Raw genomic sequence first — 25336 nt, 5'->3', positions numbered from 1 at the left:
TCCAAGAAAAAGCTCGCGGGCCGAGCTGAAGCCTATAAAAATCGAATATCTTACACTAAATGACTGAATTTCAGGCCTAAGTTTAACACCAGGATTTAAAAAAAATCAATATCAAGCATTATAGTTTTTCCAGCCATTTACTGAAAAAATGAAAATTATTGCTTTTCATTTGGCTGAGAAAAATATTTTTACACTGAAAAGGTGTAACTCAAAATTTTGCTCATTTCAACACCAATTTCGATCGTTTGTATTGCCTCATTAAATGACTGAGTGAGCCTTGCAGAACAAAAGAATCGGTTGTGCAGGTAGCTGACTGCTAAAGCTACCATAAGTCCAGGGTTCAGTAATTATAATATTGTAATTTGATGACGTCACACAATATGTTTCAAGATTCTTGGAATATAGACGTCATAAATTCGGGGAAATTCCTATTTGTTTTATATTACAAATTTTGAAGGAGACAATAAAAATACCTCCACATGAGCTAGTACATTGGGGTTTTACTCCATGCAATGTGCATGCAATAACATTGGTCAATAATTAACCAGATTGGACGTGTGTGGTACTGTGGCTGCAAAAATGAAATCTGTCGTGGTTGTGGTAAGCTTAAGCTTACTTCAAATTGTTGCTGTCATCATGTTGTTGATTGTTGTTGGACAAGCAAGTGTTCTTTCAAAACATATGGTTATTGCAGGAGTGCAACAAAAACACTTGTTAAGAAATGATGCCAGAATAAGTCTAAAAAACCAGGTAAATAAAATAGTTTGTCATCAACAATCACAATATTAATCATCGATTGTGTTTTCCCTTGCTCGAGAAGTCTAGCTTAGCTAGTAGTGGGGATTATGCGCTTTCAGTTTCCCACGCGTTTGAACAGGAATTGGATTGCGTACTTTTTCGATGTCTAGTGAGCAAATTTCTTCAATATTTTGAGAAAATGGTGTCAAATTTTCTATTCTATATTGTTTGGTAATAATGTCTTTTGCCAAAAAAAAAAAAAAAAAAAATTTAGTATGTTTAAAGTTGTAATTTTGTGTTTTTGATCGCAAAGATCGGATATTTTCGTTCCCGACTCAATTCTGAACCCTTCGCAAGGGTGCCGATTTCGCAGAACTTTGACGATAATTTTGCCTTTTGGACACTAAAATGCATTTGATCCTTAATTTTGTTTCAACCGATTCTTAAATTAGCAAGCACAATAAGGTTGGTACCACTTTTATATATACATTGATGAAATTTTAAAGATTTTTTTTCAAGTTTCTAACTGGCGCAAATCGTTAAGTGTGTATTTCCCATTGACATCCAAAATGGCGTAAGCCAGTCCTTAAATGCTTAATATACATAGGTACGGCGTATATAGGACTGGCAAGCGAGTCTAGCTTAGCCTTAGTAGAATTTGCTCACTGATAGCTTCACATTCTAGGCTAGAGACAGTGTTCGAAATATGCCTCAAAAAATTACAGGCCAGCCGGGCTTGACCTTAAAAAGTTACCGGCCAGCCGGGCCGGCAACTAGATGCCAGTCAGAAAAGTTACCGGCCAGGCCAAAAAGTTACAGGCCAATGGCCGGCTGACCGGCCCTATTTCGAATGCTGGCTAGAGACCATTGCATTCAAAATCTAGTCGGATTTGCTGAAGCACGACACCGTGTATTAAAGCAAAGGAACGCGAACTGTGTGACCGATGCATGCTTTTGTGAATTTACGCGAGCATAAGTTTTAAACAAAGGCAAGGGACTCTGCTTGATCAAACTGCATACAACCACTACACTGTTCACATTAGGTAGAGGGGGGGCGCCATATTTAGCATTAGCTTTGTATATTTAATTATTTTCTTTATTTTTCACCCGGCAAGTTGGGTGGAAAATAAAGAAAATATATTAATAAATGTCCAAAACTAATGTTAAATACAACGCCTCTGGCCTGCCTAATGATAGCGTTCTTGGAGTTTTAAAACCATGGGCCCTGAATAAAATATGATGTGTGTGCATACTGCCAGGCAAAAAAACAATGGAAATTGTGATTAGGCGTGCGCATACTGCCAGGCAATGACGTCAGAAGTCAACTCAATTATTGACTCATGCAGTAATAAAACTGAATAATTCACGCCTATTACGAGCTGATCAATAGTATAAGCAGTAAGGCTAGGAGTAATTCCCAGGAAATCGAGTCACGCTCAAAAATTATCATACCCAAGTACAAAAACCAGCTGCTCGATACCCGAAGGTCATTATTTAGTATATATACCAGCCATTCACTGGTCTGATTTTGCGTGAAAGTTTACTTTAAAAAAAGTTTAGTGACCCATAATTTAAGTCGAAAAACTTGGTCCAGTCTGTGAACCCTGCTCCAGAAAATCCAATTACAAGAGGCCTGAGGTCAATGTCAAACACAGATGTTGTTTTAACTGAAAATATGAAATATGAAATATTTTGCAGGTATATATTTTCAATTTAACATTGACTACATACCTGTAGGTATGTGTTTGGAGACAATTTGAAATAAAAAAGTGCAAATTTCAAACCGCACTTTGACTTGATCCCTGGTGATACTTGAACCCCGGTTACCCGGGTACCCGCCCGAAAAAAATATAGGGTACCCGGGAGCATAAATTCCCGAAAATGAGAGACCTAAATTAAGCAGTCTATCTTATGAATGCGCACCAGTTCTTCAGAAATTAAACTGCCCCGCATGTTGGACGTAATGCACACCAGTTCTTAAGAAATTAAACTGCCATGTGTTTTGGACGTAATTTGCTTGCATCTGACCCAGTCCCAGGCCATGTCATGTACTACAGACAGAACAGACCTTTATTCAGAGCTGGATAAACTGAGTCATATAACATGGATCGAATCCATGGGTTCCTACAGTCACCCATAGAAAACAGAGTACTGAAAACCAGTACACCATGTTCATATGGGCCATGAGTTAGTTTGTTTACACTGCAGTAATTCCCTCAGAAGTCAGACTAGTCAATATAGATTCCAAACAGATAAAACTTACATTTTTTTGTACCTCAGTCAAATCAGTTTTAGTTGCCCTTAATAATACCCAAATTGACATGACATTGAATTTTATTTGCTCAATTTCATACCAAAATCAAGGAAAACATGGTTTTGTTATTGCAAAATTACATGGAAATCACACAGGGTCATATCTGGTCACTGCAGTAGGCCACTTGAGGTACTTGAATGGCGTGACTCAGTGACTTTCTGCTCATTGCAAGACTGAGAGTGTTGTAAACTTGATTGCATAACAAAATTGCCAACTGATATCCTTTGTATTTGAGTTGTCAGTTGATGGTATTAGAACTGTCATGGAAGAAAACATTTAAAAAAATTTCAACAAAACATGCTACTGCAGAACACGATGGGTGTATAACATGCATAAGTCAGTACCAAGCAAGTTGATCAAGAAATTTATTTATTTTCCACGACAACATGATAGTTACTCTGTGGAGTAGATAGAGCAGGGAATGGTAACTCCTTCAGTCATTGTCAGTTATTAAAAATATTATGTGTGAATTAAGCCTATATGTATATTACGGTATAGAAATTTATTTTGGGACTTCTCTGCATCTTCAGGAGCAAATTTGCTCATGTAAAAGAGTACACTTATATTTTGGTGCATTGTTATTTTGCGCATTTCAGCCCAAAATCATTTGAAAGATCAATTTAAGACCGATATTCAACTTCATTATAACCAAAATTAATGAGGGATAGGCCCTATTTGTGGAAATTTTCTCGCGCTCCACGCACACTTGTTTCTAGAATTAGGGAGGGGCACCATTATGTATCCTTAGCCCTGGGCGCCACAACCCGTAGCTACACCACTACCATGTAGTGAATTTAATTGTCAGATAATTTTATTTTCTCATTATCATTCTTACAGGTGCGCCAAGCAAGGAGTATAGACACCAATACGGTATGTGGTATTTGGCTGAAAATATTGTATCAGACGGGTACCTGGTCATTCCTAGTGGGGAAAAGCTTTGCCATTAAGAATTTTGTTGCAGATAGGAGGAAACAATGACCAAAAAGAAATGTTCTTCTGATATCAAATAATACAAATTTTATTTACAAATTATTAAAAAAGATGATATTTTTAATAAAACAGTCCTCAAAGTAAACTTTATAAAATCTAATGATATGTACTTAAAGTGTATGTAGCTGGGAGGAATTGCTGAAAGCCATCCATCATTTAAAAAATTTGACCTATCGATCGTATTGAAGATATGCATTTTTCCCCCAAAAGACCTAACATTTTTAGGTCTTTTTCAAATGATAAACGGCTTTTCCTCCCAGCTACATACACTTTAAGTACATATCATTAGATTTATCTTACTATAATTCACCAGAATCTGTGTGTGTGTCTGTCTGTCTGTTTGTCTGTCCGGCTCTTTTCTCGGAGACCGGGGGTCGCACGTTCCTCAAACTTGGTGGGTGGGTGCAGCTTGGTATGAGGAAGAACGAGTTTATATTTTTTAAGGTCAAAGGTCAAGGCCGGGGTCAAGTTCAATTGAAGTCTAATTATAAACACTTTAAATGGCAAATCTAGCCATGCCAATGTGTTGACCTTGGACTCACAAACAAAAGTTTCCACGGTGACCTTTTTGTCAGACCTACGGTTTAGAGGTCAAAGGTCAAGAAAGGTAAAAATTTCAAATTGCCCCTATAGAGCTCAAACTTGGTGGGTGGGTGGACCTTGGACAAACAAATAAAAGTTTCCACGGTGACCTTTTTCTCAGACCTACGGTGAAGAGGTCATAGGTCAAAAAAAGGTAAAAATTTCAAATTGCCCCTATGAAGCTCAAGCTTGGTGGGTGGGTGGACCTTGCACTAACAAATAAAAGTTTACACGGTGACCTTTTCGTCAGACCTACGGTTAAGAGGTCATAGGTCATGCAAGGTAAAAACTTCAAATTGCACCTATAGAGCTCAAACTTGGTGGGTGGGTGGACCTTGAACTAACAAACAAAAGTTTCCACGGTGACCTTTTCTTTAGACCTAGGTGAAGAGGTCATAGGTCAAAAAGGTAAAAATTTCAAATTGCCCCTATGGAGCTCAAATGTGGTGGGTGGGTGGACCTTGGACTAACAAACAAAAGTTTCCACGGTGACCTTTTCTTCAGACCTACAGTTGAGAGGTCATAGGTCAAAAAACATTTAAAATTGCTCATGAAACTTGGTGCGTGGGTGTAACTTTGGCCAAAGAAGCTGATATTTGAGAGCGAAAGTCAGGTCAAATTGCAAAAAGCTGCAATTGAGCTCATCTGTGAGGACAGTGATCCCAGCCAAAGGACACACCCTGATTTTGAGATCTGCAAAAGCCAATAACCATGACAGCCGAGAACCGCGAAATACGGGTAACCGCCTAGTAAAGTTTAATTTGAGGACTGTTATATTTAACATATAATTTGTATCATTTGATATCAGAAGGACATTCCTCACATTCAGAATGCAGTTTGGCTTAGTGCGATGTGCTCTCAGGTCTCACGAAAAATACTGTGCAATCGTTACTATCCGATTCCTTAAAACTGTGATTTTGTTTCAATTAATAAATGTTAGACATCTTGAAGTCATGTTCAGTAAAACAACTTAAACTTGTAATCAGTAAATTTCAATTTACTCAATTACTGAATTTAATTTCCACAGAATCTACCACTGGATTCTATCAAAATAAGCAGCTTACACATCATCTCATCTACAACTGCACGGTTCACTGATACTTCTGTAACCAGTCAGCTTGTGAACACTGGGGATGAGTCCAAAGAAGCTGAATTAATTATGGAACTACCAGAGGAAGCATTCATCACAGAGCTTTACATGTAAGTAATTACTGGTTGATTTTTTTCATTTCATTTCATTCGGCTGTGAAGCAGGCGGCTACAAAGTTTCTTCATGTACTACGATTTGAAGCCAAAGTGGTATGGTATCTGGCAGTAAAAGGTTGTTGAAGTAGGGTGTTCTTTGCCTTCCAGGTCTTCTTTAACCATGCAATGGGATGTAGACAAGGGTGAAAATAAACAGGCTTCGGGACTTGTTTCAGGCCTGTGAGTTGCCTACTGTAGCCCATTAAGATTAAAGATCACAACACCAGGCCACACTTTTTTTGTGTCATACAGTCTATTGATATTAAGATACCCAAAAAGTAGGAAATGGTGAACCAATGTTATTTTAATTTGGAATTGTTCATTGTTTTGTCATTTTTGCAGTGAGGTAAATGGAACCATCTATCGCTCTAAAGTTGAAGAAAAGGAAGAAGCTCAGGAAATCTATAACACTGCCAAGGCATGTGGACGGACTACCAGTTTAGTGCAACAAAGGTGAGCAATATGTGTTAAAACCAAGAAAAATATTATTCTTTGGGCACTGGAGGCAAGTTAACTATACTGCTAAAACATTAATTATCAAATGATATGGACAAGAAAAGAAAGAGCAAGGTATACAAGTAAAACACAAGCATTAGGGGACAACAAACAACTAAGAATGTAGGTAAAGTTTGATAGCTAAAAATAACCAATATTCCAAGACCGACTGAAGTGTTAACCTGCCAAAAACAAGAGGGACCGACATGAATACATGTGCAAAAGTACACTGGAACAAGCTGAACCAAACCAGGAACAACAAACGTAGGTATAGAAGTAGGTAAAGTAGGTAATGGGGATACGCATCCTGCACAAGAACAAATAAACACAATGGGGACCGATTGCTCGCTACAAGAGGAAACTGAATATATTTAATAAGAAAGAATGAACAGTTTACCAACCCAAAGTGTTACAATTAAACATGACAACGAATAAACACAAATTCCAACCGGCACACAACCCAACTTGGAAAAAAAAGCAAGGGAATGTGCCGGCATGGGAATCGAACCCACAACCTTCCGATCTCTAAAGTAGGTTAACTTTTATGGCCAAAAATGACCAATTGCAGAGCCCACAGAAGTTTAAACCAATTGAGTTCCCTTTCAAGAATATGTACTCTTCGGTAATACTCTAATATGTTTCTTGTCGTTTTTGATTAATGAATTGCATTCCTTTTTTTTTCAGGTCTGAAAGATCATTTGCTGTATCTATAAATGTAGAAGCCCAAAGTGAAGTGAAGTGCACATTGATATACCAGCAGCTATTGCTGAGAAAGAAGGGGTTCTATGAGAATAGAATCAGTATTAGGCCTAATCAGGTAAGCTTAAATTGTACAAATGCAAAACGTAGTGTATTATAGCTGCTTTTGGATGAAATATTTTGAATTGATAACTGTTGTATAGATGAAGTGACAGCATTATTTGTAAACAAAGGTAAGGCACCACAGCCAAATATCTTCAATCTCGGAATTGACCATCGAAGCTGAATCGATATTTGGGACTAATGAACTATCAACTAGTAGTATTCAGCAAATTCCTTCAGCGGTGTCCGTCTGCTCTCTCTGATTATCGCGTAAAAAGAGCTGGCTCATGGGATGCTATGCAATTTGACCAGTGAATGAGGTGCTGAATTGATGATTTCGTGATGCAATTAGTCAATCAACCTCACTTCTGTGTTTGCGCCATAATTTGATAAACAAATCACCAGACGCACGGACATCGCTGGTTAATAATTACATTGGTTAATAATTACATTGTACAGCAGAGACACTAATATCAATGCCCGGGATCGATACACGTGAATGTGCTATGCACTATTTGATATTCAGATGATGGATAAATCTTTGGATACCAGGGTAGAAAATGATGAATATCTCCCGTAATTGTGTTATTCTAAAGAAGCCGCTTTTGATGTGTTGAAAGGATATGATAGTCGTTAGCTTGCGTATTGAGAAAGAACCGTGCATATTGAGCTCAAAAACTGACTAAAATTCTGATTTTATATGTGCCAAACAATAGTGCAGCGTAGGCCACTGGTGGAGGCAGTCTAAAAGCAGATGACCTCATGGCGTATACCATACTCACTGACATCTACAGAGTTCAGTCACCAGGCTATTGTCAAAGTCGGATGTCCCTCGCCCATTATGCGTCTCAAAACTATTAAACAGGTCGGAACAAAATGGCCATGTGTGGCTGTGGATTCAACCTACCATGGTGATTTCTACCATGAATATATCAGGGTGATGACACATGTGCCAGACCTCTGTAGAACCTTGCTGAAAACTAGTTATCATGTTATCGGTCAATACTTCAAATGTGTAAATTAGATGATATCACATTCAACAACATTCAATTGATATTTCATAAAATATGTGATGCGATCAAGCAAAATCAGTCGGAACTCGGCAATAATAAATTTTCAGTTTCTAACAGAATAGTAAAAAACATTTACAAAGCTGGGTTTTGCAGAAAACCCCATTGGAATTGAACATTCAGTTCCAAAGATATGAGCAATTAAAGAGTTTCCAAAACAATAGGAAACAAAAGGAAATATTTCCTTCATTTGGCTATATCTCAAAATCAATATTTCCGAGTTCCGACTGATTTTGCTTGATCGCATCACATATAAGGAAGGACCGACATTGCATTTTATCGTTTCCCTCAGCCCCCCACACATACACCAAGATAAAAGGGAGTTAACTGTAGATCCTCCCTCTTGTCCATGGATAACGGCTGGTAAATAGACTATACCATTATTAATCAACCCAATTCACAGACAGAATATAGGAAAAGTAGTTGAACAGTGTTGTGGGATACTGAGGCACAGCAGTACGGGCTCTGCCTTGCAATTGGTGGTGTGCGAGTTCGAGCCTCGGCGGTGCCATCGTGTTGTGCACTTGGGCAAGGTGCTTTACCTTATTTGCCTTTTGCTACCCACAAGTGAAATGGGGAGCTGTTAGGAATATTGTCCATTGGACGCTGCCCAAAGGTATGAGCATGCCTTGGGAATTTTTATAGCAGCAGACATATTCTAACGACAGCAGAATAAATGTAAAGCGCTTTGATACATGTGCACATGTGAAAGGCGTAGTATGAATACCAACAGTTATTTATTTTTTATAGACTCGTAGACCGTCTTGATTGATATTTAAAAGAAAATGAGGAACATGTCATTAACATACAGTTAATTAGTTTTGACAGTTTTAAAATCCATTGAAATGTGAGTTTTTTACTATTTTACAGACTGTCGCAGACCTAAGAGTAGATGCCTATATCATAGAACCAGAAGGTTTAACCCAAGTCAAAGCATGGTTAGAAACCACAGAAAAAGACGGTGAGATCATTACTACAGATTTAGCAAATAACAACATAGATTTGGCGAGCTCACAGAGGGCGCACGTCAGGTTCCAACCAACAGAAAATGAACAGGCAACCCAATCACAGCAAGGGATCATTGGGGACTTTGTCATAAAGTATGATGTTGTTCATGAATTCAATGGTGGCAATATACAGGTAATGTTTAATATTTTAATAGCACATTATTATGCTACCTTAACAAAAAATGATTCTCAAGGTTTGGGTTGTTAAGATCTTGAGCATTTTTTCTCTCTGTAGTTTGTCAAGAAGTAAAATGTTGGAAATATTATGTGACATGATCTGCTCCATGGTCTAGCATACTTATAGTTCTAAAGTTCTGAAGTTTTGTGATGTATATTTTCTTATGTTCTTCTTTGCCGCCTTTAGGCCCCTCGGACCAGCTCATGTCACACATATATCTATTCTGTAGACCCCTTTTAAAGCATGGGCATACATATGTAACATGGGAGAGGCATGGATGGGGCAGACTGCCTCACATGAAAATATTTCCAGGTTAAATCTGGGCAAAAAAAATACAAACATAATATTAAATGAGCCCTTTCTGGATGAATAGGCATTGACCAGAACAGTTGGTCATGATTCATGATAGTAATTAAATATAATTATATAAAATGTTCGTAAACAAATCCAATAAAAGGTGATGTTGAACTACCTCAATGACGTTTCGTGCTGTATCACAGCACTTTCTCAAATTGAATGATCAGCTTCGACCTTTCTCGTCTGTTGCTTCCTGTTGGTAGCAGACGTAGATGGCGCTGTTAGTAGCTGATCATAGATGTGCTGAAGGAAGTAGTTGCCACAATCCCTGTTGAGTGTATTAGCCTGCCCCCCTCTTTCTTATCCATATTGATACCTTCATGTGTCTTACATCACCTTTTATTGGATTTGTTTACGAATATTTTATATAATTGTATTTGACAATCTTGATGAATCTTTTTGCGGGTAATTAAATATAATATTTTCATATGAAAGAATGTGGTACATCAGTGGATCGAATATACTTAGAGGTTAATAACTGCGCATCGGTTATTTAGAGGGCATTGTGAAAAATCTAAACATTTTGCCTTTGGAACCGAGGGATATTCCGAGGTCCAAAGCAAAATGTTTAGATTTTTCACAATGCCCGACATATTACCGATGCAAAGTTATTAACCTCATTCATAACCGTCACTTTAATCTCTTCACCTTACAAAATAACACAAAATTTTGCTCAAAAGTTTATAAAAATAGATGCTTTTTACATCTTCCCTTGCCAAAAATCGATCAGGCTAAAACAGAACGACCAATAACAAAAGTGCGTATCACAATCTGTGCAAATATGGTAGCGCAATCCAAATCGGCAGCCAGCGCGCGCCAGTTTGTTGGACGCACAATACCGCGCACGCAGAAGTCAATTGTGTGCGACATTGGAACAATTACGCATTTTGCGGCCAATTGTGAGATATTAATGACCTCGATTTGCGTTCGCGTTTTCGCAAATAATAAAATATGATTGGATCGCACGCATCGCGTTTATTAATGAGGTTATGAATGCACAGTAATAATGTCATTTATATGCAAAATATCGATATTCTCGTTCATGAGGGGCTGTACCTTCTGCGTACTGTTGCACCAGCATACTTTTTGTGGAAGAACACTATCGCGCGACCAAAGACCGTGATTGGTCATTTCTCAAAAGATGTGCTTGTGCCGTAAGCACGTAGTCTTTGCGTAGTACGCTCAATGCAAATATCTGTGCGTACCCAAGTTGACTCTCATGATCAAGAATTAGATATTTTGCCTATAGCGAGTTAAATGTTATGTGTTTTTTCTGCAGTTAAAAAAGTTCTTAACAAATATGAATTTTGTGACAGCATAGATGAAAGAACATACTTTTATTTATGTTTCTACTAATTTTAGTTTAAAAAACATCGTAAATAACAACTCCAGTTTACTTATAGCGTGTTTACGTATCGTCAATAAATCTTTCAGGTGGTCAATGGTTATTTTGTGCATCATTTCTCACCCGAGGGAATCGCACCTGTAGCTAAGCAGGTTGTCTTCGTTATAGACGTCAGTGGTTCTATGATTGGAACCAAACTGGATCAAACTAGAGTGGCTATGCTAACCATCCTGGATCAACTTCAGGAAGGAGATACCTTCAATATTGTCTTATTTCATACCACAGTCAGTGTGTGGAAGAAAGGCACAATGGTAACTGTTTCCACGGATATGATTACCACTGCAAAGAGCTTTATTCGAGGACTTGAGGCTAAAGATTGTAAGTAGGAAGGCTAAATTTGTGCAAGATGGGGAGGGGGAACCCGGGGGGGGGGGGGACTCAAGTTTGGTTTTGGTAGGGACATGCCCTGAGATTTTGGAAGTAGACCCATAAATATACGAATTTTTCAAGAAATTTGGACCCATTAATATACCAAAAGTCAACATTTTCGGCCGAATTTACCCAAAATTGTCTTAGTTTTTACTTGTGAAAATTTTGCCCAGATTAAGGAAAAATTGGGCTGTTTTCCTAAAAAATTGAGAAAAATTTGAAAAAAGGACCCATTCATATACCAAAATAGGCTTTGAAAAAGGGGTCATTGATATACCAGAAGGCTGAAAATGCTACCCATGTTTGCGGCACCGTCCCCGTATGGCCATTTGTACTGAGTACCCCCCCCCCCAGAAGGGGAACATAGAGAGTCTAAATTTCATCATGAAGGGCAATATAATGTTCTTCCAGATTATTTTGTCATGTGTCTGGCAAAAATAGGACATGCTATTTTGCTTTGTGTGTGTAACACTCAAAAGTCAAGATGATGCAATTATTGTTCCATTTCTATAATCGGAAACAGAATTAAAAAGTCTAGTTTGCATCTGACATCACCTGTCAATCAGAAATGATTTGTTTACGAGTTGTCGTGATGATGAGTTTCTGAACGTGGCGGTAATATACAGCATGCCAGATATGGTTAAATTGGTACCTTCAAACATGCAAGCCATCTCAAAAGTCAGGTCTTAATAGTAGAAAACTTTCTTTCCTGAAGGTAATTTGTCAACAATGTGTAGAAAAGTTGCTTTTTGCCAAGTAAAAGTACCGTAATTTTTCGCCATTTGCCATGATTCTTTTTCTCCGATGAAGGCACCAAATGAATCAACCTTCCTATCACGTGCTACTAACCAATCAAGGGTTGTGGGGAGTTTGATTGACAGTGACGTCAGATGTAAACTAGTCTTTTATTTCTGTCTCGGATTATAATGTTAGTTGATAAATGCTGGGAACACTATTTTGATCCTGTGGGTGACAATCCTATAATACGAGGGTCAAGGGATTTACCATAGCAATTATGGACAGGGTGATGGCTGGACTGAGTCTCTTGGGGGGGGTTAAACATTTTTCTAAGGTTTATAACCCATTTACAAGGTGATTGAATCCATGGCCAAGTTCTACACAAATGTGAACAGTTTCATAATTTTTTTTGTATTTGTCACTATCACTTTTTATTTTTAATCAACTTTTCATTCTTAATTTAAAATGTACAGCTCAACTGATCATACTTTTCCTACATTCGACCTTTCATGATTTTTGAGTTGACACAGTCATGAAAATAACTATAGATACTTGACAGACCATTAGTAGCCCAGTTCTGAACCTTTACATTGATCATTCATAACAATAGGTATCTGATGGATCAGTGAAGATAAGAAGGGATTATAATTATCCGTAACCTTGATATTATAGTATATCTCGAGGAAAAAGTGCAATGGACATGTTTTCATTTTATGTTTCAAATATCCAGCGCATGAAAATTGAGTATTTAACCCAAAATGGAAAATGGAACAATTTATTGACATCTTTTTCTGCACTGTATTATACCTAAATTAAGAATTTTTATAAATATTCAAAGAAAATATAGGTCATCCAAAAAATTTTGATTTTTACACATTTTGGGGCAAAAAAGGAAATATAAGCAAAAATATCAAAATCTGTTTAACAGCTTCATTCATCAAGTCATAACAAACGGCCTACATGCTTAAGTTCTAATAAAATATTGAAATTGTGAAAAATATAGGTATTTATTGATTTTCATGTTTTTCTTGCAAATATGCTAATAATATGCAAATTATGAAATTGCAAAATAAAGTTTCTACATAGCATACATCTTTCAAGTGTGATGTTCAAAATGACAGACATCAAAAAGAGATTCGATGAAATGTAAAGGTGTAGTAACAATTTTGGCATGGACTGTCTGGTTAGGCAAAGTACGGTAAGTTGAGCTGTAGGGACAAGATGAGCTAATATTTGTAAATGTGACCTGCCACCACGAAATGAGCGTAAAGTTGCAAGGTGATGTTTGGAGACATCCTAGCTGCTGTGTTGGTGTTCTTTGTTTCACACACACCTGTTCAAGCCAATAGTATGTCTGAATATCCTTTGTGAATGGGGACAGGCCCTTCATGAAGGACATATACTACTGGCTTGTACAGGTGCACAGCAAACAAAGAACATCCACTCAGCAGCCAGGATTTCTTGAAACTACCAACTTGCGACTTAACACTCATTACGTGCTAGCAGGTCACAAATACTTCCATTTTTTACCAAGATTGAAATTTATTTAGAAAATAGAAATCTTATAATTATACTTAACCATTTCTCATAATTTATTTTTCTTCTTACCTACATGTACAATATTAGCCACAAACTTTTATGGTGGAATAGAAAGTGCAGTGACCCTGTTGAACCAATTCCACAGTTCAAACAACAATCAATATGTCGATACTACATTGTCAATGATCATTATACTCTCTGATGGACAACCATCTGCAGGGGTCACAGCTACAGATGAGATTGTAAAACTTACTAAAGAAATCATCAATAATCAATACTCACTTTTCACGTTGGGGTTTGGCAATGATGTTGATGGCGCTTTCCTGGAGAAACTTGCCGGACAGAATAGAGGCATTTATCGTAAGATCTATGTAGATTCAGACTCAAGTCTACAACTGGCAAGCTTCTTTGATGATATTTCTACGCCGCTTCTCATCAATGTTGAGTTTCATTTTCCCTCCGATATTGTCAACATTGAAAGTATAACGCAGATGTCATTTCCAAGCTATTTTGAAGGAACAGAGCTGGTAGTTGCTGGTCAACTTGCGGAAGGCCAGAATGAAGTCTCTGTTAATGTTATTGGAGGCTCAGGTGATCGTGGTGTGATTGATGTTACAGCGATAGGAAGTGTTGTGGTAAGTTGTTATTGGAGGCTCAGGTGATCGTGGTGTGATTGATGTTACAGCGATAGGAAGTGTTGTGGTAAGTTGTTATTTGAGGCTCAGGTGATCGTGGTGTGATTGATGTTACAGCGATAGGAAGTGTTGTGGTAAGTTGTTATTTGAGGCTCAGGTGATCGTGGTGTGATTGATGTTACAGCGATAGGAAGTGTTGTGGTAAGTTGTTATTGGAGGCTCAGGTGATCGTGGTGTGATTGATGTTACAGCGATAGGAAGTGTTGTGGTAAGTTGTTATTTGAGGCTCAGGTGATCGTGGTGTGATTGATGTTACAGCGATAGGAAGTGTTGTGGTAAGTTGTTATTGGAGGCTCAGGTGATCGTGGTGTGATTGATGTTACAGCGATAGGAAGTGTTGTGGTAAGTTGTTATTTCTTGGTCATGATGATATTGTTGTCCATCCCAACAAAGTTGTAATTGAGGACTTTGTGGGCAAGCAATAATCCACCAGGAGTATCACATAGTGACAGATGTGGAAATAATCGGGTAACCTACAGACAGATATTGGTCGCAAATTGAAAAAGGAAAATCAGGAAAATGTTTTTGCGGAATATCAATTTTAAACGTCTTATTTTCTCAAAAAAGGAGTCATTTTCATTGTCCTTATAATATTAGCTTGCCAATGATATGATGTTGTTTGCCCTTTAACAGCTCTCCTTGAAGACTCCAGAAGAGGTATTTAAACCTCTCATGCAAATTCCAAAAGATAGTCCCTGGTCAGTTGTCAATTGACTTTCTTACAGGGAGGTAGAAGCGTAATGTGAGAAATCAAATAGGGACACCGAGTCTGATTGAAGGGAAAACCAGCCATTTTACGACAAGTTTCAATGGTACTTGGGGTTCACATGCCTTCCTTTGCCCCTATGAATGATGCTACACCACTAACAGGAGGCCAGAGGGCCATACTCCCACCCTATCTTGGTCTGTCAATTAGGGGTATCACATCCAGTGGCAGGAATTTCCGGTTTATATATCATTTTCTATTCAGTTTTGGCTCCAGTTAGGGAAATCAGTCAATCAGTGTAATATTGAGACCTTACCCACCAATTTGTGAAATCACAAAAACCTATTGTCTTGCAAGTTGGTAGTGTAATTAAAGCTGATCACTTTTGGTGCTGTATATATCTACTGCTCAGTGCTAGAAGTAGCTGCCCTGTGAACATTTGGCAATTTACATACAGTATATTATACTCATCTACACTTGGCAGCTACTCATGGCAGCTATTACACTTTTGGCACTGAGCAGTCACTATGTTTGGGTCATGTTAATTGTTTTCATCAATGTTTTTCTTATAATATCATTTAGCTTTCAGAAAATATTGTGCTCAATACAGAGGCTGTTGAGGACTTCACCCAGCGACTATGGGCCTACCTTACCATCAAAGAACTGCTAAGAAAACAAATTATAGTGGATGACAAGGATGAAAAGGAACGACTGGAAGCTAGGGCTCTGGAACTGTCTTTGAAGTATCACTTTGTAACTCCGTTAACATCGTTAGTGGTGGTGAAACCACCTGATATCAATGGTAATGTAGATAATAGTAATTCTACGCAAGGTGAGTGTGATCCTGAAGATTATGATGTGTTTTTGAGAAGTTATGGTGGCAGTGGTGATAGTACACGATCTAGTATGCCCATGGTCCTGTTATTCACTGGATGTTCATTGTTGGGTATGGTATTGCAGTGGTAACAAATTCCCGGACAAAGTCACCAAGCTGTTATTTGAGATACAGTCTAAGAAACATGACATGTATTTTTGAAGGACAGAAGATTGAGTAATATGCAATATATCATTTTAAAGAGCACAATCTGAGCATTTAAAATATCTCCAAAACATAATTTCCCGACTTTGTCCAGGTTTAGTTGGAGCTGGTCTCAAATACTCCAGACAACACATTTTTTCCGACTCTTAATAAATTTGTCAGCCGAGTGTAAGAAGGTCGTAGGTGTTTTGTAATTACTACGCCCAAAACTTTTGTTTTGATACAATTATTGGTCTTAACTTATGAACCCTAAGACATAATATGGAAATATAAATGTGATTATTGGTTTCCTTGACTCATTTCCTAAGATCAATGTTTTAATAAGATGTACATTGCAGTTTGTTAGTTAAAAATGGATAAAACTAGACAAATATAGCTCTTGTCATCCCACTTGCCAAAACAGTCCGGTAGAAGAAAATGATCTTTTTCCACTTGAAATTGTGGGGAAAATGTGTTGGTCTGAACTCCTACGAAATCACTGAAATCATGACCGACATGCAGTCCCAGTGTGCTGAGCACATGGGAAGGTACTTTTAAAGTGTGTCTTTCTGGAAACCACTGTGGTCCTTACAGGCCTCGCAGACTACTTCCACTTTCCCTGCTCTTTATTTTTATGTTATTCCCAGTTTTAGAATATATGCTTTCACACATAAATAGTAAATGACCATATAGGGTGATTCAACAACGGATGGCACTACCAGAATTTGACAAATTTAGGAGTTGCTGAAGAGGAAAATAATATTTGCCAGCTTTCTCCATCAAAATTTGATGACTGTTCAACCAAAATGATAGCTTTCTAAATGGATAATGCTGCCAAAATAATATTAATTAGTATTTCCAAGATACTAGCATTTTACTTCCAGGTATTTTAAGAAAGGTTTTGTAGCAAATCTGGTATACATCAATATGTAGGATATTCACAACAATTATCTAAGGCTAATGGAACTCGATTGTTAGTTTCCTATTGACCGCCCGCATCACTTTTTCAATTTGACCAAAACTTTCATTATTTTCATAAAAAAGTCAATTATCTGAACATTGAAATAGAAATAATCAAAATTGAAACTCTCAAAATGTCTGACATCCCCTGCTGATCATAATCAGCACTTTTTCTTAGTTGTAGGGGTAGATGATGTAGTAAATAATGGAAATTTAAGGATTACCTCATCATGTTTCTAGTGATTACAAAAATTGCTAATTTCTTTTCATTTTTATGAAAACAAATTCAAATCTTTTCTCAATCTGTTGCAAAATGTCTGTAAAGATGATCTAAGCATTAATACCTGTTTTGAGATGGTCTTTCATCAACAATATATACTTTGGTACTGGTGGGGTACCTAAATTTGAAGAAAGCTGTTCATAAAATCATTGATTTTGTTGACATAATGGATAATGAAAAGAGACCGAATAATGAATAATGAAATAGCGACCTCGTCCTTTTTTTTAAACATCCAATCGGAAACTAATAATCGAGTTCCATTGGCCTAAACAGTGATGATCTAAATCTGGTGTCAACATGTATGGTTGATTTTGTGCAACATGTAAATTTAATGAAAATGTGTATATACAGATTCAAAGATTATGATATTGGATTGCTAAATACTAGATTATTTTTGCCAAAGCTATTACGCCTTAGGCCTAAAAAAATTCTTTGATTGGCACAACCCGACCTACCTTAAAAGTAGGCCTGACCCTGACTTTTTTTTTTGCAAGGCCTTTTTTTTTGCAAGGCCTCTTTCAAATGCAATTTACACAATTTACAGCTTTAAAAATAAATAAAAAATCCCTACCTACCCTATTTCTTATGTTACGCCAATCAAACAATTTTTTTTAGGCCTCTTTGCCATGTAAATATACTTGGTATATCATCACAATTTTATATTTTGGATTGTATAGAAATCATTGTTCTATGTGAAATATATATTTTAAACAGTTTGATAGGTTATTTCAGTATTATTTATATTGATTTTGTAAGCTAAATGAAATATGCAGAATTGTCATGATTTTAAAGGTAACTATATGCAGCTTTATCATGATTGTAGAAGTTAAATATGCAACTTTATCATGATTTTAGAAGTAAAATATGCAACTGTATCAAATTTGAAGTAAATTTGTTGCAAAATTCAAAGGCACTCTTTGTGCTCATCAGTGTTTACTCTCTAATGAAATTGAGTGCCCAAATGAAGTATATTCCCTTAGATTAGCCCAATTTCGGCTCAAAAATTCCTCAATTTTACTTAACTTTGTAATACAAAATTGAAAATCCTTGTGCGCCAAATATAATTTTCATTGGGCGAAGATCTCTTACATAGGACCTCTGAGTAAACACTGGTGTTCATGTACCTATATACATATAAAAGGTTCGCCTATACATAATGGCACATGTACATGGGCTGCTTTGCTTTAGGGTAAATTTCAAATAGAGCGAGAGTACCATCCTCTGAAAATCCCACAAAAATTAAGGGCTCTTGTCCTTATTTGCTGGTGGGATTTTCATGGGATGCCCACTTCTAGTTTCTGCCTAAAATTTCAGTTATGTCAATGGAGCCCATTTGCGCCATGAGGTGAATGTACCTACATGTAGTATGGCATCTTGGCATTAAACATCAAAAGTACCTGCTTGCTTGTATTAACGTTGATACTAGGTCATTTGTGTGTATTGTACGCGCATTACCTAGTACGAATTTAAAGTAGGTTGTGCCTGCGTATTTCCTCATTGGGTGACACCATTGTGCTAAAAAAGTAGGTCATGAGGTTGGGCAGGTGGAAATATTAAACTTGTTACAACAATTCCATTACTGTTTTATGCCGTAAATTGTATTTATTATGTCTTAAAAGTTTTATTTTTTTAAATATTAAGAATAATTTGATGGTATGATAAATTCATTATCGGGTTCAGCGTCAACATGCGTAATGGGAATTACCATGTGCAGTGACATACTGGGTCCAGCCTTCGGCTTTACACAGTATGACACTGAGCACATGGTAATTTGCATAACCTGTCATCACTGCACCCATTAACCTATAATACTAGGCCTTGCTGAAAAAATAAAAAAATAATATGACAGTGCCTCCAATTATTTGTATTGACATAGAGACATATCAAGAATCACATATGTATAATAAATTTTCTTATTGGATTAGGTGACAACTATGGTATGTGCTTGGACTTGGGAGTCATACGGTGCTCATCCTTCATTGACGCTGAACTAAATAACTATGAGTATCAGTGCAATTTGTTTTCATCAGGTAAAATTGGTAAGAAATGATTGATTATGCAAGATAAAAACGGAAAAGTATAAGATTTGTAATTGTATATAATAGAAAAAAATTGTGAAAATAATTATGGTTATAGTGTAAAATAAAGTATAGCACATTAACACTTTGTTTCATTTTTGTATTACTTCATTTTTTATCTAAAAGTGATTTTCTTGGTTAGCAGCCACGTAGCTTGCGACACCATCACGTCATCTTCATTCAGCGTAGTGTTTACAATCCTTACTGGCGAAAAAAATTTAGTCAACAATTAACACTTTTAGTCATGGTCAGCAAACAATCTAGTGGGATGATTTGGATATTTTACCCTTTGCCCCTACCTCTGGCTTGGTGATCCGGGTGTGCGCCTCTGACTTAAGCCACATATATGTAAATTCAGCCAACCTTGCACTTTTGAGGTGTAACACACATCATCTTCAGAACCTTTGATTCTTGGGTATTACACTTATTATGAATGATATCAATTAGTATTATTTAGGATGATTTTGTTAACATTCAATACACTTGCAGCTTCATTTTTTACCCATCGTCTATAAAATATAAAACCCCTCTTGCATTAGATGTCTTTTGAACTATTACTACTGTCATACCTCCATTATCTGGACCTCTTATACCAGGCCTTCTCAACTGGCGGCGCGCGCGCCACTTGTGGCGCTTGGAGTCGGTCAAAGTGGCGCAAGGTAACAAAAAAGCATTGAAAATACCTAATCTGGGCCTTTAAAAAACCTTAAAATCCAGGAACTTCCGAGGGCGCTGCCCTGGATACCCCGATAAAACAACAGTGCACCTTACCCTCTATGCACACTCGCAACCTCACAAAGTCCTCCTTTGACATGTTGACACTTCATGATCACTAACATTTTCCAGTTGGCACTTCAAATGAACTAGTTGAGAAGACCTGTCTTATACCAATATGTTTGTTACTGACCTCTGTTATACAGATCTTTCTCTCTTATCCAACCAAATGAACAATATTTTCAATGACATGGCACCTTGGAAGGACATATTTGTTGTGTGCATCACTGTATTATACTCAATTATTAAGGATGCAAGTTTTATGGAATGTCTTCATTTCCAGAAATTTGGCCAGATGTAACCTGACCTGCTACCACAAAATGAGCATAAAATTGGAAGTTGGTAGTTTTGTGACATTCTGACTGCCAAGTTGATGTTCTTTTTTGCCGTGCACCTGTACAAGCCAGTAGTATGTATGTCCTTTGTAAAATGGTCCATTGTGTCCCATCTTCACAAAGGACATGTCCATGCTATTGGTTTGAACAGGTAGGTGCATGTGATACAAAAACACCAACACAGCAGCCATGACTACCAACTTGCAACTTTACGTTCATTTCATGGTCGCAGGTCCTAAGTAAAAAAAAAATCTGGAAATGTCAAAACAACACTTTTACATTATTTTCCGGAATTGGATAATGGAATTTCATCATATATATTTAAAAATTATAAACACTTATCAGATTTTTCACTTATGCTGCCAATGCTTGGTCTAATAATGGCTGGATAAAAGAAGTTTGATTGCACTACAAAAACATATACTGTAGCCTGATCACAGTGTAGTCTTTGCAGAGGGGTTAGGGGGTTGACTCCCAAATGAGTTCCCCCCCCCCCCAAAAAAATAGAAAATCTCACACATTTGGCCTTATACACAAAAACAAAGTCACATAAGTGTAATGGAAAGTGGCAAGATTTATTTTCATTCAATTCTTTTCACATATACATAATTACATATATTTTCAAGCAAATACTGCAAAAGATTTTATAGAATTCTATATCAGTTATTTCAACACTATACTTTCCACTTGCAAATTTCATACATTATATCACATATTCTTTTTCTACAATACGAAATCTATACATGTTTTGTAACATTAAATTCCATTAATGTTTCTGGGTGTGCACATTTATCTAAACCATAATTTGCTCTACTCAACAATTTTACACACGGACAGCATAATAGCACACATTTACTCCTTTTAAGGTGGTACTACACCCCTGGCCAATTTTGTGACTAATTTTACATTTTTCTCAAAAAATAACTGCACACTGGTAACAAAAGTTACATATATTATAGGAGCAAGCAATCCAATTACTTCACTGAAATTTCAGCGATTCAAGACAAGTAGGTACATTATAGCAGTACCACTTTTCTTATCATAAATAATGTACCGCTTGTCTTGAGTCACTGAAATTCCAGTGTAGTAACTGGATCCCATGCCCCTATAATATACATAACTTTTGTTACCAGTGTGTTATTGTTTTTTGAGAAAAATGCAAAAAGAGTCAAATTTATCAAGGGGGTAGTACCACCTTAAGGCTTGAAAGATATGTTAAAAATAAATTGATGAATGTTCTCGGTCATCGAGTTGTAGTAACATGAAATTTGGAATTAAATCAAAATACTGGACTTAATATTTTTAGCAATGCTACTTTTGGGTGTGATACCACACTTCATCAGGCAACTGACCCACTGGATTGGTCATGTGCTAAATTGGTCATGTGCTGGACTGGTCATTGCTAAAAATATTAAATCCAGTATTTTGATTTAATTCCAAATTTCATATGTTAAAAACATTTCTTCACTTCTTCATAAAGTAATCATTATACATGATTTATAAAATGGACTGCTTTGAGTACAAAATGGTAGGTTTTTTTTTCTTCAAATCAGTCTTTTGTAGACTGGACTGTGAACATTGCAATGTGCAAAGCCAAAGGTATCAGGCATTTCTGAAATGTCTGATCAGATTTTACATGTATTGCGATCAGATAAATTATAATGGTACTACATTTTTGAAATGTCCAATGCCCTTGCACATGTACATGCTCATAGTCCTCGCTTTCAGAATGCAATTTGGTGTGCTGATGTGTCAGGTCCCACAAAAAATACTGATATAAAATTGGATCAATTAAGGTTATTAATTATTTTAAACTGTTGTGATTTGGTAGTTCACAGCATCTTACGAATGGTAGTGAGCTTTGGCAAAAACTGCATTGCTCAATTCATAGCGAGCATGTAGAAGAATTAAAATATCACAGATATACTTTTATAGGTGCTGCGGTTCTTGAGTTACGCTGTGAAGAGGGCTGAAACAACAACACTTTTGTAAAACATACATAACTAATTAACAACAATAAATTAAGCAAGTTTGCAGAGTATACGATTTGTAGAATGAACTTTTGCAAAACATCAAAGTGTTAATTTTCAATAATATATTGATCTAGATAATGAAAATCGATTTTTTAGGTTGCTTCGACCAACAAAACCTCGTCTACCCTTAAGCCCAAATTTATTGGTCGAGCTATGAGTAGACAAGATGTAGTCCAGTCCAATATTTTTAAACTCGCATCGAGACCAATAAATATTGGGCGTAAAGCATCCAATTTTACCATTATTTATGTGTTGGATCCAATATTTTCACATACTTGGATGCATCAAAACATAATAATGTGCAAAGGTGGGTGATGGATCTCTTAACCATGTTGGTGGTCAAATAGAAACTATTACAAGTCATAGATGGCTACTAATCTTTCTGGGGCACATTGTTATACTTTTATTTTTTTTAATAAAATACTAAATATCATTTTATTGCACTACATATGTAAGCACACTTAAAATTATACTTTGATCAGCATGATGTATAAAGCACTCAAATCCATTTCATTTACATCATTTACACCAAAAGCATGATTGTGCCTTCCCGAAAGTTGTATCCAGTAATATTGCACATACTATACATAAAAACAATATGATTTATTGAGTGGGAATAGATATAATAGGTTTGGTCTAGTGAAGAAGTTAAAAAATAAATATTTGATTTGATTTCAAAGAAGTATATACCGGATGTCCCATGTAGATGTTGAAAATAATCGAAATTAATGTTAACAAATATAAATGTCCTTTTCATGCCATAATCTACATGCCCTTAGCCCGCATTCCTGAGCAAGCTATTTATATGACATAATGCAGTACTTGGCAGACAATTAGAAGAAGGATGAAAAATAATATCTGACAAAATGACATTGTTATGTTGAGCCATCACAAAATGCGGTTCATTTTCTACATGAACCTTTTTATGGGACACCTTGTATGTGGTGTGATCAAGCAAAATCAGTCTGAAGTCGGTCATATTCAATTTTCAGTTTCTTATTGGATTGTAACAAGCATTTTCAAAGCTACATTTTGCAGAAAACCCCATTGAAATTAGACAACCAGTTCAAAAGATACGAACAGTTAAAAAGTTTCCAAAACAAAAGGAAACAAAACTAGATATTTCCTTTATTAAAATCAATATTTCCAACTTCCAACTGATTTTGCTTGATCACATCAGGTCCTGTGTCACAACCTGGGGTACCTTTGTGTTACATAGTAAAAAAATGAAATGGTTCAAACATTTTACCTACACATCTTATTTGAAGTGGTTCATCCTTCTGAGCATTTTGACACCTTTTTTATGGAAATCGGTTAAAAATGAGAGAGTGCGAGCAAAAACAATCACAAAGTAGGGAGGATGTAACCCCGCCTCTTTTTTCCACATTTACAATCATTCTGAGCAAGTATTGGTCTTTTAAATGAACTTCTGTATTTATTTACTTGGTTTAGATGTCTGGGAGTTCATTTAGACATTTTTTTACTAGATTCAAATTTTTAAAGGGGGTTTTAAATCAAATTTATAATATGAATCCCTCCCCCTAATCCTCCTCCCCCTAATCCTCAGCCACCCTTGGCACATTTCATGCCAAACGTCATAAGAAAATAATTGAAAAATCTTTTAAAACAGGATAAAAACATGAGTAATATAGAATAAATTAGCCTTAATTTAAGACCTAATTGAATCTTCTAAGTGAAGGCATACTCAAGAGACAGTGTTTTGAAATCCAAACTGCACATCAGAATGTAACAAAGCCACCTTTTTGGGTACCCCAGTATATGGCACAGGATCATCACATAATTATATAAAATGTCAGCCTGATATCAATCTACAAAAGAATTTTCCATTCTCTTGAAAGAAAGAAAGAATCAACTGCATAGTAAATGATTGCACTTGCTTGATTTATGTTTAATTTATGCCCGGGATTTATGCCCTATTCTTTATTTCACCTCAAGTTCCGTAGTGAAGTATGTGGGTATTTGCTGGTCGCAGTATTGAACTGTATGCGTAAAGTTAATGGCTGAGCATACATGCACACAAACATGGGTCGCTTTGTAGGCACGCTTGTGGCACAACTGCAAAACAACATTGACATCACTACTGAACTTGAAACACACCAATGTATTGTTCACATGGTTCATGGTTGTTAATCTTGGAAACATTGAACCCCTTGTTCTGAGGCACACATATTAATATGGTCAATTTGACAAGAATAACATGTGCATTTTGTGAGAAATCTTCTTCTGGTCTCACTATTGTTTTTCTATATTGTAAAATTATATCAGTTGTGAAGTCCAGCACAAGTTTTCACAATTTTGTGTCTTTATACTTGTTTTTTCACAAGCAAACCTCTGACCAGAAATAAACAAACCTGACCCATGTCAAATAATTATTACCTTGTAAGATATTGCTACATTCATACAAAATATTCCAGTCCATTCATTGTGTACAAGCAAAACTTATATTGTGACATTTCAAATTTTGACAAATCCAGTTTAGTTCATTTACCATTTTGACCTCTGGGTGATATTGGCTTTGTACTGTAAAAGTGGTAATTTTTGCTCTTTTTTTCTTTCTTGTTTTTATGTAACAATTTTTGGTTTTCTTACGTAGACATATAAAAAAATA

At 36.5% G+C, this 25336-nt stretch overlaps 1 protein-coding gene across 1 annotated transcript; it reads left to right on the top strand.

The window, feature by feature from the left end:
* The first annotated feature begins 402 nt into the window (after positions 1-402).
* Positions 403-17585, top strand: LOC140148128 (inter-alpha-trypsin inhibitor heavy chain H4-like). The gene is made up of 9 exons (XM_072169985.1): positions 403-750; positions 3890-3922; positions 5652-5824; positions 6212-6322; positions 7049-7181; positions 9106-9375; positions 11212-11500; positions 13916-14463; positions 15812-17585. The coding sequence occupies exons 1-9, from the start codon at positions 580-582 to the stop codon at positions 16193-16195; spliced, it is 2112 nt and encodes a 703-aa protein (XP_072026086.1). The 5' UTR covers positions 403-579; the 3' UTR covers positions 16196-17585.
* The last annotated feature ends 7751 nt before the right edge of the window (positions 17586-25336 follow it).

The sequence above is a fragment of the Amphiura filiformis genome, chromosome 3, assembly GCF_039555335.1.
Source record: "Amphiura filiformis chromosome 3, Afil_fr2py, whole genome shotgun sequence".
Classification (NCBI taxonomy): Eukaryota; Metazoa; Echinodermata; class Ophiuroidea; order Amphilepidida; family Amphiuridae; genus Amphiura; species Amphiura filiformis.
Note: the sequence above shows the minus strand (reverse complement) of the source record. Positions and strands in the feature narration are given on the sequence as shown.